This window comes from Motacilla alba, chromosome 6 (assembly GCF_015832195.1).
Source record: "Motacilla alba alba isolate MOTALB_02 chromosome 6, Motacilla_alba_V1.0_pri, whole genome shotgun sequence".
NCBI lineage: Eukaryota > Metazoa > Chordata > Aves > Passeriformes > Motacillidae > Motacilla > Motacilla alba.
The window spans coordinates 15,412,364-15,431,749 of record NC_052021.1 but is presented as its reverse complement, the minus strand read 5'-3'; the positions used below and the strand labels follow the sequence as shown (position 1 = coordinate 15,431,749).

The 19,386-nt window shown below is 46.3% G+C and overlaps 1 protein-coding gene across 12 annotated transcripts in view; it reads right to left on the bottom strand.

Annotated features, from left to right (window-relative positions):
* CAMK2G (calcium/calmodulin dependent protein kinase II gamma) overlaps positions 1-18,472 on the bottom strand; it is a 119,735-nt gene extending 101,263 nt beyond the window's left edge. For 4 of the 12 annotated variants that reach the window (XM_038141584.1, XM_038141582.1, XM_038141581.1 and 1 more), the window contains exons 1-2: positions 18,197-18,466; positions 16,252-16,346 (exon numbers count right to left, since the gene is read on the bottom strand). In XM_038141584.1, coding sequence (XP_037997512.1) covers positions 16,252-16,346; positions 18,197-18,261 — 160 coding nt within the window. In that variant the 5' untranslated portion in view covers positions 18,262-18,466. Of the gene's footprint in view, positions 1-16,251; positions 16,347-18,196 lie in introns of all 12 variants that reach the window. The other 8 variants (XM_038141578.1, XM_038141577.1, XM_038141586.1 and 5 more) reach the window with 6 other exon arrangements.
* Between the last annotated feature and the right edge of the window lie 914 nt (positions 18,473-19,386).

The following is a 19,386-nucleotide window of genomic DNA, read 5'->3' as shown; positions in this document are numbered from 1 at the left end:
GTAAGAGCCTTCTGTACCAACAGCAGTTACTTCCAATTGAGTTCTCAATCTTCTTCACCTGGAAAAATCACAGAAAGGGAGAGTCCAAAGGCATACCAAATAGAACATATTTTGGAGCTGTATTACACAAACAGTAAGCAAATCAGAGTGAAAAGTAGTACAGAAAACAATCAAAATATTATTCCTGTAACCAGCAAACTATACCACAACTCCTCGTACTACTACATGCTTTAGCCCACATTATTTTCTGCCAAATGCCCACAAGTTTTTTTCTACCTACACTCTTCCTCTCACTGTTACAGCAAAGAATATGACTTGGACTCTTTTCCTAACTCATCATGGCTCATTTCCAAGTGTTCTGGAAAGCACTTGAAAATGTGCATCTTTCTCAGTATTCCCAAGTGTAAAACAGGGCCAATACTTCCCTGCCCAGTAGTAGTACTGGGAGGATCAAGGATACCTACTGAAACCTGTTGATGTCAACCAACACAGTTGACAGGGAGAACAACAAGTAAGACTGAGGGTACGTGGTTAAAAAAAGCTGCAGGAACACTTTCCTGGTAGTGCAGAGGAGCACATTGCAGTGGAATGATGACATTCCTTCAGGTAGGGGAATACAAATTTTGGTAGGACAAAGCAGTGGGGGCAAAGAGAACCAAGCTCCTGGAAAACAAGACTAAACACCCCAGGTGAAAGCACCCTGGGAAAAACCCTACTTGGAAGAGCAAGTTCCTGGCATTGACTCCACCTTTACCAACACAAGAACAGAAACCATAATGCTCTCCCTGTGCACAAGGGGCTACGAAAGCTCCTTCTCAAGCCCAATGCACTCCAATTCAGCCATCACTGTCAGAGCTGTCCAAGCCCGCACACCTACTGCATCCAGTCCCAGTTTTCCCATAACACAGCTTTACAATGTAGTTCTTGAATAAAATGCTACATGATAATGCAGCCACTGGTCACCAAACAGCTAGATTTATTTTGAATGAACCAAGGAAATTTATGCTTGAATGAAAATGAGAGACACTCAGGAGAGAAACAAAACCTTAGAATTTCTGCATACTCCTAATACTGGTATTCCACAAAACATCACTGTTCAATGCACAATGCCATCTTCACTGCAGGAGATGCTGTGGGGCCTGTGTCCATGCAGCACCAAGTCTACATCCATTGCTTCTTTTTAGCTATTCCAGCCAGCTGGGAGAAGGGAGGATGCTGGAAATGCTGCCTTGATTTGTTATTTGAGAGACATGAATGACGGAAGTAAACTAAATAGAAAATCTTCTTAAAGGCACAGATGAATGGCACTGCACCCCAGTGCTGAATGACTTCTCTCCGAAAGAGATAATACCTCTGTTAAAATACGCTCTTCTGACAAGAAGGAACATCAAGCCTCAGGGGATTAGAATAATTAAAAAAAAAAGGTCAAACCATCTATTTTAAGGCTAAGTTCCCCTAGCAATGGTAGGAGAACTTTAAATTAAGCAGAGCAAGCAGTAAATACAGAGCAGCTAACCAGACCTTTCAATGAGAGAAGACTTAAAATGCACACATGTGCCACAGCAGATACCACCTGTAGCACAGCCACCAAAATACTTCTGTACCAAAGAGCAAAGCGCACCATGTCTCAGTAAATCCATGTGGCAGCAGGGAAAGAGACAGCGTGGCTGCCTCTGGCTCCTGAAGAGTCCAAGAACCTCAGCTTGTGCATATAAAGTGCTCAGACTCTTCAAGGTATTGTATGGAAGCAAGACAGCAAGGAGACATTAAAAGCTAGCACTCACTGAAACAACTTCAAGTGTCAGGATTACTTAAAAACATACACAAGGTTATGCATGTATGCTACACACATAGAAAGAAACTCTTCGTATGTAAAAGCATAAAGAGGAGTTTCTAAGCACTGATAACTTTGAAGATGCTATCTAATCAGGGAGGAGGCTCCCCCAGTCTTTCTGTAACATTTTTCTTGCAGGCAGCTTGCAAGTCTCTAGTTGCACAGACACAGCACCCACCCACTCAAGACTGCTGCCACCATCCCTGCACTACAGCCACACAGCTTCCTGATCCCAACAGCATCAGGCCTGAAAACCAAGTTTAACTTCTCTGTTACCTTGATCCAAAGCCACTCAAGGGGCTCTAATTCCTATGCTCTTGTCCAGGAGTACAATACAGGCTATTTCCACATCTCCACATGCACTTTTCTCAGACCCAGCTGCAGAAGATCCTGGTTTCCAGAGCTACACTAAAGCAACTCCTTCTATGGTTGCTCCAAGAAATATGAAGATCTAAACAGATCTCCAGTCTACCCAGAGACCAAATAACTGCCCATCCCTACCACTTCAATAATTCCTTACGGAATGGTTCTTCTGAACTTGCTTTCCTGATTCAAGGCATAAGACTGAAAAGGAAAAGAAATGTGCTGCAATACAGAGGGAACAGACATCTTCAGAGGAAGACACAGGTGCTCCTTAAGCCAAGTATTTTGTCAGCCCACGGCCTTGGTCAGTTGAGCTTTGTAATCTGCCTGTATTACATTCATGCTTTGCTAGCTATAGCTGCTATAAAGATCAACTTTTTTGGGCGCTGCAAGTCACAGACCAGGGTGGGGGGTGGGAGAGGTGTTTCAAAAGAATAAGCACACACCTCCTCCTCTAGCCTAGACCAGCCATTTGGCAGCAACCCAGTGCAACATAATATATCCAGTACAAGGAGCAAATTGCCTGTGAGGGACTGGCCTGTACACTGACACACAGCTCTGCAGCACTGACATCCCTATATACAAAAAAAAAAAAAAAAAAAAAAAAAAAAGGCAGAAACAAACTGCACTGCAACCAAAGAAAGGCTTTAATTATTTTCAATTTCTTTTTTCTTGTTTTCTTCTTTTCCCCTGGGCTAATTCAGAAGTCCATTTTGCTTTTAACAGGGAGTTATGCTGCACAGTCACTGGGGCTGTGTCCCTGAGTGCTGGCAATGTATTTGCAAGGAACTCATGATCTCCATGGGCACCCTTACAAAAGAAAGATCAGGCATGCTATCAATGAATTGGGAGTCCTTTCTGCATCTCAGTGACATTTCCATCACCATAACTGGCCACGGGTAGAATATCCCAGGAAGCAAACCCTAAAAATAACTTCTTACAACAAGTCAGACAGTCCCCCAGCAAAAGGGGAGGGAACATTGCTTACACACAGTTAGCACAATTTGGTTATTACGAGAGGGACAACAAATGTCCAGAAAACAGGAGAGGCAGAGAGGAAGCAGAGGACGAACAGTGGGTGTTGAATCATACATCAATTTTTTCTGCATCACCAATGACTGTCAATTGGAAATGCTTTCCCAAGCGGAAATAAAGAAATTGAAACAGAAATATGGAACCAAGTCTGCCCAGAATACTTTTAAATACAGTGAAGGAGGAAGCCTTGCCAGAATGCCCCAGAATGAAAAGCATTATGCACTCCTCATAAGTTGCAGCCACCTTAGAGGAAGGTCCTTTAGGGCTCTCTCCAGAAATGGCCTAAGGGGCCCTAGGAATCCCTGTGAGCTACGGAGGAATGTCTTCACCAGAATATCCTCAGAAACTTGTGGATGGGGAACCAGAAAGCAATTGTACAAGTGCTCCTGTCACAGCTGATAACCAGGCAGTCTTTCGAGGAGCTTCTACTTCCTGGAGAAACGGAGGAGAGGCAGGGGAAGAGCAGAACAACAAGTGGACCACTCCTCAGCCACAGGCTTGAAGCCACAAGCTCCCCAGCCAGCCTTCCTGACATGTGCTGGAGGGGCTGCAATCCTCTCAGAGTTCCCCTCAGACAGATCATCTACCCCACCTGTAGCAGGGCTACTGCACACACAGCCCTTCTCCTCCTCCTTCCCTCATAGCAAGTCACTCAGCAGCAGTCCCCAGCCTGCCGAGTGCAACACCTGAGGAGCCAGGGCACTGACTCCACCTGTGGGCTCTCTCCCTGGCATCATCCCTTTGCACTAGCACATAGTCTCTCTGACAGCCTTGCAACAAAAGACAACACAGTTGTAAACCTGCAACCCATGGGGCTTCTGTGCACTTCTGACTGATCTGCAGAAGCTCTCAACAAGCTCCAAATTCTAACAGGACATCCTGTGTAAGAAGGGAGTGTGCTATAAAGACATCCTGACAGGACTGGCCCTAAGCAAACATCTCGTTAGACTGTGGCAGAGTGAGGAGGGGAAAAGCATGACAGGATTTTCCAGTTCTAGGATTGCTGCCCATTGTGCTTTTCCATGTTTTGCTGCTCCTGAGCAGCTGATGCATACACAGGCACAGAAGGGAGGGGCTCCTACCATCAGCACTGTGCTGCCATCCCTTTCTCCTCCTGCAAACAGTCTTTTCTGAACAAGTTTCCCTGTGCTGTGGGGGGGACTCGGCCACAACTGCAGACACTGGGCTCACTCGCACTCACTCCCTCTTGATTTACAGAAGTTCCCTGCTAGCAGCTGCATTGCAGATGAACTCTCTTAAAGTGGACATGCAGTAAGGACACAGAGCTGCTCCAAAGGCAACACCGCCATATCAGCACCTTCTCTGCTGCATTCACAGCAACTGTATGTGTGCAAGAACTCCAGCAGCTCTTCTTAAACTCACTAGGCACAGAGAGTTCTGAAGAACACAGCCTAATGAAGAGAAACCACACCAAGCGAGCTTATTTCTGGACATAAGTTCCCTTCTTCTCCCCATCAGCTGACCACATCAGGTGTCGGTGGTTTTGGATGAACCAGCTAAGTAAGTATCAGACTACAACTGGTTAGCAGACGAGGTAACAGTGCGACAGGGAGGCAGATCTCAGCAGTGTCAAGTCACTGCAATGCAGGATCCAGGAATTCAAAGATGCAGAAGGAAGAATTTAAGGTCCTCTGGCTCAGTTGAGCTGCATGTTGCCTTGCTCCTGAGCCAACTCCCACCACCCCTTTAGATAAGGTAACTGCAACCATGAGACCCAAGTTTTGTTTCCAAGACAGGGAAGAAATTTTGGCTGTGCTTTCAAATGAGAAAAAACTTCAGCAATTACCATTTCATAATGCATCAGGGAGATAAGAAACTTCTTGACTATTTGTGAAGTGGTGGTAGGGAAAGCTTTTTAAGCTCAGCTTCAGGACTACTGAAGAAACTGAATGTACATAGCCACAAAGAGTTAAGAAGGCATAATGTGCTTCCTTATACTGTAACCAGGTCTGCAGCAACATAAACTGCCAGCAGCAACTAGAGTCACCTGAACTTGTTAGCAATATTTGATAATGATTATCAATAAAGCCAACTGCCTTGGGTCTCTTTTTTCATATCTTCTTGCTGAACTTGGCTGTCTGGAGAAGACAAATGAGAACTCAACTCCCAGTCTACTACTGTAGAAGTGCTTCCACACAAAGGACAAGCTGACCAACACTTCAGTCCTCTACATCATCCTTATTAAGTGCAAGAGCAATTCAGACAGACAGAGAAGGCTGTGGATCATTGCTCTGCATCGAAAATTTTAATCCAGGCAACTTCATAACAAGCAGCAGACACAACACAATACCCTAATCTGCAGAGCTGGCAGATTCTAGGCCAGATGACACACGAGTCAAACAAAAATGGACAGAGCTCAAAGCCACTTTTCAATCTGCAATCCAAAAATCAGGAATATTTAAATAACACAGGAGCTATGAATCACTACTTTAACTTGTAGTGAAGAAACACATCATCACAATCGAGCTTTGTCTCTGCACCAGCACCAGTTATAAAATAAAGCTGTGCAACTTCAATGCTCCTAGTCTCTCTGACACAATCTCAACAGAGGACATTTGATACCCAAAGCTTACATGGACAGGCCCTGAGGCAGGCAAAATTAAACTTATCAGCACACCAATTCTTTTGGCAAACAACAGAAAAGTCCTGCTTGGCATCACCAGGCCATACTCTCTAGTAGCCTCCAAGAAAAATGTTCCAGGGGCCAGTAAAGACAAGTTCCTCCTTCTACATCTATTTTTTCCCTCCAGCCAGTGGGCAATTTCTTGGCCCATTACTCATGAAATGTTATATGCTTTGACATAAAGGAATATGAGGAAATAAAAAAAAAATTTAGAAAGGAAAAAAACAACCAAGATACACATGGACATTTTCAGAATGGCAGCTGCTATAATACAGTAGAAACACAAAGTTTATTTGGCAGGCACTGGAGATCAAAATAGGATGAGTTTTAACCAGCTGTTTTCCCTGAAAAAGCTTCCAGGGTACCCATGTAATTTGAAATGTGCATATAGAAAGTGCATTGCAGAGAGAGCACTGGACTGTCCCCTATGAAGTCACATTTCAAGTCAGGTGTATGAGATCAGGTCTCTAGCAGCAAACAGAGCTGGATAAACACACACATCTCACCCATCTCCACAGCTGCAGGAAACTTTACAGACTAAATTCTGCTGCACGGGCAAGGAGACCCCTTGTGAAAGAGAGGTCCCTGTAAAAGACCAGGGAACAGAGGAAGTACGCTGAAGTTTAAGGATTTAGCTCTTCAGTCTCCTTTTATTCACCTCAGACGTCAGGCTATGTCAGACTGCTTCTCCTTTTCTCACTGCTCCCATGCGACTGAGAAAACCTCTTTCAGAGTTGTCTTCAACATAAGAAATGACATCTCTGTCTTCACAGCTATCACTTACCACAGTCTACACCAACTGGCTTATCGGGGATGACACAGTAACTGCAGAAGCACATCCAAACACTGAGTTGCTTTATAAAACAACCTGCAGCCTACACCAGCTAACTCAGGTGCCTAGAAGAGGAGTAGAAGTGAAGGAAAGGAAAGAATCCTTTCCCTAGGCTTTCAGGAACTGGCTTTGGAGATTTAAAATCCTTGTCCTCACATATGGCCTGTATTCACAGGAGCTTAAAAAGTCCACTGGGATTTGGCCTGGTGGGAAAGACCTATATCAATAATTTCCATAGATATTAGTGTCTCATTCCATAAATAAATGTTTTAAGTTGAAGAAGCCCTTCTAGAATGAAACTAATTTTTATTACCACAATTCTATCTTACTAAGCCTTCAGACAAATATTTTATACTAGTATATTGCTGTTCAGAAGCTTTCCAGGCACAGCCAGGTAGGTCCTTCCTGAAGCTGCCTACAAGCAGGTATCATAATAATTTGCAGTACTGCAAACAACAAAGCGATACCCCATTTTGCTGAGCAAAATGAAAGCAACTGAGATTTTGAGCACTGTGTGCAGAGACCCCCTCACCAGCTCCGTGCTCCCCAGCCAGCTGCAAATCACTAATTCTCCCAGCACCAGTCCTTACTGCGGTCAACCCCCACAAGGGAGGCTGCAGCACAGGGTCGTAATAGGACTTCCTCAGACTCCAGAGGAGGGAAACCTGCCAAGCTTAGCCTCTCTCATGCACTGCCTGCCCACCATGCTATCAACTCTGATACGCAGGGACACTGCCCCAGCTCTGGGAAAAGAACAAAAGCATATGCAGGGTCAAGACCACTATTAGCCCTTCTAGTGCTGATATGGTTTTGCATCAGACATTTTCAATGACAATAGTCTTGTGCTGTTGATGACAGTAGTGCAGGCTGGTTAGAACCATGTTTGATAGTCTGCAACCTGCAGGCAACACTGAAACTTGACTTCCATGAACTCCAGCGCAGAAGATCTCTAAGCACAAAGTAAAGAACTAGACTTACTTGTAGGTATAGGGAATAGAGAAAAAAAAAGACTGAAAAAGAGAGACCATCTTTTCCCACTTCTTACTTTCCACCTGCCAAAGCAACGCAAATCCCGATGACTTATGCAGTGAAAGGAGGGTGCATTCACCCTCTCTTCAACGAGGAAATCCATCAGGGCAGTGTTGCTCAGAGTTTAGACTGCATTCCCCCCTGCCATCCCAGTAGTATAGGAAAGTGAGCCTGGTATTTCTCACCAGGATACTGTCCTTCGTTAATTCATCACTCACCCTCCTCCCCTCCCTTCTCTCCTATGAGAAAGTTTAATCCTTTGGCTCACACGCATCTGGTAAATTTTTCAGTCCCTGTTTGCCACTGTCATCATGGCAACAGCCCCCAGAGATAACCCAGCAGCTCTGCCACAGCAGGCAGGCTGCCACTCCCTGCCTGATCTGCCATTTAGCCTTCGGCTCGTAGGCCTACAAAGAGCTGTGGCCACTCCAGGCTCATCTTCACAAGCATATTCGTTCCTTAGAGATAAGTTTACCCGGAGCTTTTTTTTCTTTAAAACTAACTGTGTCTTCATTCCCACAATGCCTGAGACAATTCTCAGCTCAATTTTTAGGACTCTGACAGAATCACAAATAATAGCACTGCAAAAAGAGACGCTACCTTTGCTGTCCCAGAAAGAAAAAAGTTTGTTTAACAATGAAATCACCTGTGGCTTCTGGCAAAGAGAAAAGATTAGCTAGCAACCTTCTCTGAAGCACCAGACTAACCTGGACTTGTCCCAGCGTCACAGGTAAGCACACTCCAGCCACAGATAAGACCAGGGCTCACGGCTGTGGAGGCTTGGACAACAGCTAACTCAGGATGGGAACTTTAAACGGGAGCAGCAGGACAGGGGGTCACCAGAGAGATATGTAACTCGTGCTCTCAGGAACATAACGCGAAAGTTATATGCGCACACACATTCTCTGAAATGTCATCGCATTTACTCAACTCACATCTCAGAGATGGGGAATTCTCTCTCTGTCTCTGCCAGGAGCAGAGGGAGACAGATCCTGACACCAGAAGTAAAGCCTCATGGTCATCTTCTCTCCTGATTCCATCATAAAAAGATGAGATACAACATTGACCAGCTCTCCTAGCATCTCTGTATTAGTCTCAGACGTTTGCAACATCCACACTTCCCAGTCTGATCATCTAAATTGTGGGAGCAACAGAAATTGTACAATATTCTCTGGGAGGGAAGGAGAATAAAGCAGCATTAGTGAAGGCTATTTTCAATCAAAGCATTATAAATTAATATAATTATGGGTTAAAGTAACTGATCCATGAGAAACAAATGAACATTCAAAAAGAACTCAAAATTAAAAAGGAAAGAAAGGCAGATGAAGAGTAAAAGGTGAAAAAAGTTATAAGGAGATAAAATCTAACAACTGTAGACTCAGTTTCAGCAGAAAGTTAAATCCATACTCCACTTATTTTTGGCTACTCTTAGTGTTCAGAAAGCTTACTTCTAAGATACTGCCAGACTATTTCTTCAGAGGTATTCTGCAACTGTTTTCCAAAAATCATGCAGGCAACAATACCAAAATGTTTGGGGAGATGTTACCAAAGTATAAAGTGGCGTTTAAACTTAATAAGGTATAAAAAGGAACATGATGTCAGCCTAATTCATAGGGCCCCAATTTTTGAAGCATTAAGCTTATTGTCATAAGGATCAGCAGCAACTACAGCAGTTGAAGTTACAGGGTCACATTTCCTCCATACACTAAAAAAAACCCCCAAACATCTAGTGAGCAACTCAAAATTTTAAGGATGCATTTGCCCATCAGAAATCAGTGCTCCTCTGTTTTCTCAAAGATAATTACTCTGAGCACTGACATCACTTCAGTTGCAGGTAAACACACAATGATGTGAGATACTCCACATTGCCTTTTTACAGCATTCAAGCCTTCTTTCCTGTGCCGGTGACCCTGGTGCCAGGCAATATTGCCCTCTTCACCCAACCAAGCCAACAGCAATAGCTCACTTTATAGTCAAACATCGGCAAATGAATGGGGGGGTTTTTTACATCTGTTATGTTGGTAAAAATCAGGAGATTTCAAGAACAGAGGAAACAAAAAGAAACACCTGAAATACCAAAACAGGTGACAGGTCAGAAGCACAGGTGACAGCACAGTGGAGAGAAATTTTTGCATTAGCATGCTTCCCTTTTAAAACCTGTCTTCACCCAATCTGGAGGGCAAGAACAACTAGAATACTTGCAGGGCGTGGAAAGGAACAAAAATATTGTCATAGTCCTCTCTTGAAAGAGTGGAACAGTGGTCCTAACCCATTGCTGGGGAGGAGGGCACTCTTTAAAAATTTCTTTCTGATCCACAGATGAATCTCCCTCTGCTAGTGATGATTTTTCTACTGTCTAGAGAAGGATTAAATTTGGAGACAGTGAAATCTCTGTGATATACTGCAAAAAAAAGCAAATAGTTTTTTTTCACTGGTCCTTCTTACAAGAACTCGAAGTAGCTCTCCTTACCCAAAATATCTACAGGCTGCTCAACACCCGGCTCTTCACCGTAGGGACACCTACAAATATTTCAACCATGGCTGGCTGATCATAGTAAATGCTCTAGAGCCAAGGGCTTTGGGACACGTGCAGGAGTTAGTCTAATCACATTTCTGCCGTACACAAATCCAGTTTATATTGGGAAAACAAGAAACCTGACTCTCTCACCAAGCTCCTGTCTCTAACCTCGTGCAGAGGCAGTAGGAATTCCTGCCCAATCTGTGTGCCCACTTCCCCCCCCCTCCTCATTGTTAATGCCGGAAATTTAATACTCAATGTGACCACTGAGAAGACAGACACAAGCTGAAATCCTGTCTGCTCTGTTCCAGCTCCTTTATAAAATATACAGCGTAAACTGAGAGGCAACCTGGGGTAACCCCAACCATCACTAACACCCACAGTGGGAGGAAGCCAGCTTCTAGCCATAGCGAGCCACAGTAAAGCAAGGCTTCCACCACTCACCACCCCGACAATCTCGGCTGGCTCTCACACCAGGGTATTTTCCCGCCTGTACTGATATGTTGGGGCAGGCAAAAAGCCAAGCTGACCCTCAGCAGCCCCCCACTAAGTTCCCAGGTCCAATCTCTCCTCCAAGGTTAGGGTCACCTCTTTGGCACAAGCCCTCCTCTTCCCCAAACACCTCTTCCAATGAAATTTACCCTGCTGGTGTATATATACTATTTGAACCCCTCTTCTCCTATGCAGGGGACTGCAAGCAGAGGCAGGTAGGAAGAACAGAGGGCAGGTGGGAGCTAGGGGGCTGGTGTTTCTGACATCAGCTGAGCAGCCTCACCACCAGCCCCTGCCACACATGTGTGCTATAGTGCAGAGTGAAGAGCTCAGCCGCTTGCTACCCACAAGCCCACTCCACCAACTGATTCCTCCTCCACAGCCCCCATCTCGAGCACCCAGACTCTTACAGTCACTCCACCAGACAGTTCCCAGCCTCATACACTGCTCTGGGGGTGTGCAGCACTCTGCTCTCTGCTTCCCTCCATGTGTGCAAAGACCTCCAAAAAATATCCAACTTACTGCAGCTGGTCTGCTATATATGCTCTCAGCATCTCTCAGACTTCTGCAGGCAGCAAAGGGGAGGCACAGGGTGGAGCTGGGGCGCAGGGAAGCTCTTCACTCAGCCCATGCTGCAGGAAGGAAAGCTTCTCTCCCAAACCAAATGACTGGACCTGATTTGGCTGCTCAGCAAGTACAGCTGAGCAGACACAGTTTGATTTGCCATCCTCTGCAAGAAAGGACATTTGTCCTCAACCTGCAAACACAGGAACACATAGAGGACACCCATCACACGACATTTCTATGCGAGTCTGGCTTTGTGCTTGAGCCCCCGTGAGCGGGTGCTGGGCTCGCCTGCCCTGGCGGGGCTGGTGGCCCCGCTGCAGTGCAGCAGCCTGCACACAGCCAATTCCAGCAGTGTGAGCTGCCCCACAGAGACTCAAAACCTGGCAGACTCAAGAGCAGCCCAAGGGAGTTTTAATGCAAGCAGCAGCTAGGAACACGTACAGACCAGATCAAGAGAGATGTTAGGGACTGATGCTGCTAGACTTCCTCTGCAGCATTCAAGCTCAAGGTTTTAGTAGCCAGGGGAACTACTGCCGACACTTTCAACAAAACATATTGTAAAGCCCGAGTCTGCAACCACTACAGAACCAAAAGCCCGGACAATAGCGGTGTGGGAGAATAGCAGAGTTGGAAGTATAAAGAGTGTTTTTTTCCTGTTGGGGTTTGATACACAGAAGTAATTCCCTGCTCCTCCCACAATCCACATAATCTCCTACAGGAACAACAACAAAATGACTCGGTAGACTGAAAATTTTTATCTGGCTTACAAATTTGGAAAGATGAAAAGCAGAGAGAGAAGCCACCTCTACTTCACAGTCAAAAGCAAAGCCACAGTAAGGACAGTGAAGTGGACTAACTTACAAGACAGCTGTTTTTAATTCTTTCATCAAGAGATGTCACTTGCCAGAATTAAAAGATACAGATTTTCAACAGCAAATTAAATTTAGCAATAGATATAATACACAGAGATTTTTCCTTCCGCACTGAAAAAAAAAGGGCAGAAATACTACAGGTGGTGGGAGGATCACTAAATACTATTTGGTATAAAAACATCCTAAAAATTATCAAATCCTAAAGCTCTGCCTACCTCTTTCAAAAGCCAGACTCTCTCTTGAAGTATATGCTAGCAAGTTAAATTGGGGATATCTCCCTACTGCCACTGAAGCTGCTGCTTCTCTCTTGATCTTTTGATCACCGCAAGTAATTTTACTTTATTTGAATTTCACTGTAGCACTACTTGCTATGAATTTTCATGTTCAAAAAGTATTCTGGTGAAAGCCACAAGACAACTTTCAAAGAATTACAGTTATTACTTCCCTCTACCCGCAGCGCTGGTAAAAGTCTGTGCATTCAATCCCATAGGAATTTCAGATGACTGAAGCATTGTATTTCCTCCATGTGTAATAACAACTGCTCTTATATGTCAGCTGAACGCTGACTAAGGTGAAGTTCCTCTCCCTTTCCACAAGCATTTGGACCCTATTTAACATTAAACTTCTTGGCGTGGTCTTCATTGGGCAGACTTAAGCATCAACACATGAATAATAGCAAATATTTCACTAAAGCCAAAATATGAATTTTAATGTAGACCAGCTCTTACTGACAAAACTTATTAAAAGAGAGAATAGGCATCCAAAAATCACAGACAATATAAAAAAGAGACTCCTCGCAGCTGCTGACTTGGTATTTTATCTTTAAGGGTGAAGTTTACAGGACTGAAGCTGTTAGGACCAGCACTCTGTCCATCCTCTTGCTTTCACAGAGAAACACTATGCCTCTTCAAGTCTTTACCCTTCCATTGCATATAATTCACCCTGAAGCATTCCTCTTCCTCCTTTTCAGCCACATATTCCAGCTTTTCAGCACATCTCAGTTAACTATCTAGTATTTCTTCATCACAAGGGAACAAAGGTGACAAGAAGTACTGCAGGAGGAGAGCAAGGCTCTATTACCATTGCCTTGAACAGATTCAAGGAAAGCACTACAGCAGGCAAAACTTCTGTGAAGCAGCAATGGGCTGTACTTTGCAGCAGCAGCAAGATGCTGACTCTTGAAGTAGCAGTTACTGCATCAGGTGTCCATACAGGTTCAAATTCTGCTAGAGATAGTATAAAATGTTAAATGTAGCTATGCTTAAATTGGAGAGGGGCTGGCTGTCCCCACTTAAGGGAATATTCTGGCTCTCTGACCATGCCTAGAAGAAAACCAGCAGTGTGGGAGGAAGGTCAGGAGGGTGGGTTACCCTGCACAATGGACAGCGTGCAGCTGGGTGCACAGGAGAGCCCTGCACAGAGGTACTGATGGGCAGAGACATGGACAGCCCAAGGAGAAGTGCTAGCTTGGGGAAAGGACACATCAGGTGACACATATCCAAGATGCTGCAGAATTAACACCATAATTCTGCTCCTTAGGGAGACAGCTTTCTAAAACGCCTTTTCCCAAGACTTTCATTTTCAGGTTGCTGAATTGAATCTCCCTAATCACTGATTTACAGCTGCAATGTCTAAACAGCACACATTTCTCCTTCGATGTTTTAAAGACCTATTCCAAGGTGAATTCACTAACTTCCTATCAAATACTCAAGCCTTTTACTATAAGTACTTTTCGTTCTCACCCCTTGAGCTCTCAGCAAACACAGCTGGAATAACTGAGGAACCTACATATTCAGCTCCATCCACTTTTCACAGATTCCTCAGTTCTCAGTTAAAACTTCAACACAACCTGATCAGTACCTTGTTTCTGAAACTCCTCTGTAGTAGCAGAAACACACATTTTCTTTCTTGGTTGTCCTCACATTTACCCTACCTAACCAGTACGTTTTAAAGTATATCATTGCCAGCTGCCTCAAGTTGAGTTCTAAGGACCACGCTAGCAACCTCAATGTATTTTATTCATAGGAAGGTATGAAATCTATACAGTAAGTACAGATCAAAACATGGCCTATATTCACCCATACTTACTTTTCCTACTTGTTAGGTCATTAAACTGTCATCACCTTACTACAAAAAGCAATTAGAATCTATGCATTTCTCCCTCTGTAACTCATTAAATGACCAAACACTTAAAAACTGACTCAATCAGTTTTTCTGAGAGTTTTGGCCTTCAGCTTTTTTGAATTTTTGAATTTTTATTCTTGAATTTTTATTTTTGAATTTTCAACTATGTACAGCATGCATTCTTTCCCATTTCTCTTATCTCCAGAGTTAACTTCACTACCCTGTCCTTTGTATGACAAGGGTTTAACCTTCACAATCAGTTTATCAAACTGCCCCTCCCTTCTCCAAGCAGCCTGGTGTCCACTAAGGTCTGAGAAATGGCTCTCCTGAGCTTTAGTCCTCACTACAGGATGGGCAGGGAAGTCTGTGGAGCAAACATGGCATTAATGGCCATCAGCAAAGCAAAGCCACTCTTCAAACCTCTCCCATATTAAGTTGAACTAATTTTGAACTCAAGAGATTGGATATCCCACCTACATCAGCAGGCACTGTCACGTGACCATCGAGGGGACACTGATTCTCAAAAGATCTGCAGTCACCTCATTAACAACCCAGGGCTTCACTGCTTGGCTCCCAAAACGACCTCATTCAGGCTAAATACTAAACACCTTAGCAGATATGCTTGCTTCCAGAAGTAAAAAAAAAAATAAAAAAAAAATAAAAAAAAAAAAAAAGAAAAAGAAAAGAAAAGAAAAGAAAAGGAAAAAAAAAAAAAAGAAATCACTGCTTCACAGCACACTACCACTACCACTACTTCTTCAAACAAACCACACAATCTACAGTAAATGGAAATTTTTAACTATTCTTCAAACTGTCTTCTGCTCTTATCATCACATTTCATATTCTGGCAAAAAGGAGAATACATATTCTATTTTTCTTTTTTGTAAGGATTAAGTAAAACATTATTCACTTCTAAATCATTTCTCAAGATCATTTGCTTTCTCCTCATGCTTTTCCCTTTCATTTCTCACTCAACCCCCCCTACTAAGCCCTCTACTCAACTAGCAAGATAGTCAAGGGCTTCATACATTAATTTTGTGACATCTGAAAGGCCTCTAAAGACTTATAACTCTTCTTGCTCACCTTTTCTAGAAAGAGTTACCTCTGGCATCTCAACTTGTTGCACTCCCTGTTTTCAGCATCCTTCATTGCAGTTCAATTTCTCTCATTGTCCCCCTCATCCACCCCACCCCACCCACCCAATCCCAGTAGTGATTCCCTACACCCTAGAAGATGCACATTCCCCTCCCACTATATGGCCTATTACCCTTTATGCATACATATGTCCCTGGAAAGCAAAAGACTAACAGCTTGAAGAGTTCAATTTTTTTCTCTTTTCACAACACTACAGTCTAGTTTCAGGTTTTCTAAGTCTCAAGGAGTAATGAAAGCACAAGCCCCTTGCTCTAATATGCCGAGAAGTCAAATTGGCCAGATTTCTCCATCCAACATATTTCTGCCTTTGAATGCAGACTTTTTAGCTTCCAAACACACCACCTTTAACTACAGCATGAAAGGAGCAAGGCATATAGCATCTATCTTTCAAAAAAATAATCACATCTGTTCTGGTAAGACAGATCTCCTAGGTAAAAAAGACATTCAGCAAAAGAAGTCTGCAACACTTCTCTTTATTATGAGTGATTGGTACAGACACATACATAGATGAATCTACCTCTAGCTCACGTTGAAGAAGAAACATCTCAAGAAGAAAAAAGACAACATCACTTTACAGAGTATCCATTTCCAGACACAGGAATTTTTCTATCATCCTACACTACCTTCTTTCAGGCTCCTCTTTGCCACACAACTCAATTATTTTGAAATGCCTAAAAATAATGACTGAAACAAGCAACTCCAGATCCTTCAAATTTATTACAGCCTCAACTGCAGTGAAGTATTTTCCTACTAATATAGGGAAGAAATGTAGATAGAGACACTAACCTCTGGCGGACAGTTTTTTGGTGTTGATGATTTTTGCAGCATATTCCTGTGAAGAATTTTTCTTTACACATCTGCGGACCACAGAGAAGGCTCCCCTGGAAGAAAAACAAAGAGGGTAGGTGCTATGAAACTGAAAATGAAACTATAATAGCAACAATTCCTGTTCCCAGAGTGGACCAGATTAAGGACAGGGCAGAAGACATACAGAGGAGGAACACAAAACCTGAGAATCTGATGAACAATGTATGCTGTCTGATCAGCAAAAAACTTAAGTCTATATGGTACTCAAGCCTCCTGAAGACTCCTCAAGCTCCCTCACAGACAGCACAGTAGGAAGAGCACACTGTGTGGGGAGAGAGAGACCATACAGGCACAGAAACAGGACACGAAGGGATTGATAAACAAGAGACAAACAGCCCCGAACGGCGCTGCAAACATTAGCTGGTAAGTCCATCTCCCAGAGACAGCATCCCCGGCAATCACAGCACAAACCCAGGACTCATGTCTCCCATGCAAAAGTGCAAGATCAGTCACAAAATCATTGCAACACTCTGCAGAAGTTACTAGTTCTCTTATATCCCTCAACCCACTTGCAAAATGGGGATACACATGTACCTACTAATGAAGTGAGTAGAAAACTACAAGGCTTTCTACATTTCCTCAAGCTGGAAATATTGACATTATTACAACTATTCCAAAGAGAATTACTCTTGGAGAAGAGGTCTGAGAGAGAGGGAAGAAGGATTTCTGTGAGGAAAAAGAGTGAATACAAGAGACCAAGGTGAAAAGACAGAGACTGAAAATCTACAGGACTACACAATTAGCACTTGGAAACAGTCCCTTATTTTTTAAAAACAACAAAAAAAATCCCCATGGTGGGTAAAGAACAACAACTAGCTTTACAGGAAAGATCTGAAAAGAGGAAAGGACAAATATGAGAAAACTAACAGAAAATTCCAAGTCCTTCAGATCAGGAATGCAAACCCATGTCTAGGGACAAATGTCCATATTTCAACTACGAGAGAGGGGAACAGAAGCTGCACAAGGGCCCCACAGACAGTTAGTCCTACAGGGAGCCTAAAATAGCTTGAATCCTTCCAATACTGCGGAGTCCTGTCTTTTTATCCCCTTCCTCAACCTCTACATACAAACCAATGAGCATCAAGGTGAGCACCAGCACTGGGGCCCAGGCTCGGTGACACACAGCTGCAGCAGCCCGGGGAGGGACAGGGACACCGGGCTGGGGAGAAGAGATGCAGCAGAACCCAGCAGTTGGTGCAGGAAGGGAGGGAGCGAGCAGTAGCATCCACGAAAGCACTCTCCCCATAATCCTACTCTAGCCCTTTCTGCACTGCTTTCCTGCCCAACTGCGCTCCCCTGCAAAGCCCTGTCCTAGGGTGCAGCAGCAAGTCTGCCAATGCGGAGACAAGTGCGGAGAGAGGGAGGGAAGAAGCGAGGAAGCGGGGAGGGAAGAGAAGCGCGGTGCAGCAGCACCTGGTCCTTTCACAGGGACAAGGAAGTGGGGACTGAAGCATCGCGGAGTGGCTGTAACAGTGTCGCGTCCCAGCGCAGGAACAGTTGCAGGGAACGGCAACGTGCAGCTGGGAGACGGTGCGGGAAGGAGAACGGGGCAGCCAGGTCCTGAGGAAGGAAAGGAGGGAAGAGAGAAAATCTCGGGGTGCAACAGGAGCGCGCAGCCCGAGACAGGCTGCAGGGACACCGCTGCGGCGGGGCGACCCGAGAGGGCAGGAACACCTTTCCCTCCGGCGGCTATGCCGCTGGGGTGGACGGGGGGCTAGAGAACAGGATTACAGCACGACAGCTAATCCTTCTCCGGCTCCCGGGAGAGCTGGGTCGCCGGCACAGTGCTCCCGGCAGTGGCGGTGGGTCCCGGGGTCGGGGCGGGCGGCGGGGCGCGGCGCGGGGCGCACAGTAGGCTCCGTACTTGCCGAGCTCCTCGTAGAGCTGGTACTCGTCGGTGAAGCGGGTGCACGTTGCCGTGGTGGCCATGTTCGGGCTGCGGGAGGCTCAGCGTCGCTGGGGCATGGGGCAGGGCGGCGGGGACGGGCCGGGCGGCGCGCTGCTCGGCGGCCTTCCTCCTGGCTCGGCGGGGCGGCGCGGGCTCCCCCGGCGCCCGGCTCGGCGCTCCCCGCTCCGCCGTGCACAGTCACCGCTCGCCGGGGAGGGGAAGGAGGCTGAGCCTGGCCAGCACCGCGAGAACTGGCTCGGAGACACCCCGCGCCGGCCCCCTCCCTCCGCCGGCCCCGGCCCGCCGCGGGGTGTGGCCGCCGGGGGCGCTCCCGGGGCGCCCGCAGCGCCGTCGCCCGCCGGGGGCTGCAGCCGGGGCGCGGCCGCTCCCCCCGCCCGCGGGCGCGGAGCGGGCACTGCAGTGAGCGCCCCCGCCCCGCGCCAAGGGCGAGCGGACTGCGGCGGGCGCGCCCCCTCCCCACGCGCTCCGCAGGCGGCCGAGAGCAGACCCCGGCCGGGGGCACCGCGGGTATTTCTCTTAATTCCCCGCGCGAGGGGCGCCGGGCCAGCCGCGGCCGGATAAGCTTCCTGCGTGCGGCGGTAGGGGAGGGAAGGGGGAGCCGCCGCCGCCCTCCCCCGGGCGCACGTCAGCAGGGCTAACACCGGGCCACCCGGCCCCTGCGTGTCGCGGCCCGCCGGCAGCAGCCGCCCGGCTCGCTCCGGCCGCGGGGAGGGAGGAGCGGCGGCTCCCGACCGCCGCCGCCCGTCCCGACCGCAGTCAGAGCCCGGCGCAGGGAGCCCGGCACGCTGCGCTGCCGCCCGTGACCCGGGGAAGCGGGGCCTCAAGCCTTTCTGCGGATCCACCTCAAAGTTGGGCCCTGTGCTCCCGAGCGCTGTCAGGCTGCCCGACCTTGGGGACGCGTGTGGAAGTCCCCGAGGAAATGAACCATCTGGTGCAGAGGTAAAGCGGTAACACGCGAAATGGCTTGAAACTGTTAAGAGAGTGCGAACCGGCATTCGCACACACGCGTGGTTTATGGTGATGGGACTTGGACGCAGAAGACAAACAGAAATCATCGGTCTCCCAACTACAAAAGAAAACAAACCAGCCTCTGTGCTGTCTCTACCAGCACAGCATCTGAGAGTGCTGCTGCAGTGCCTTCATAA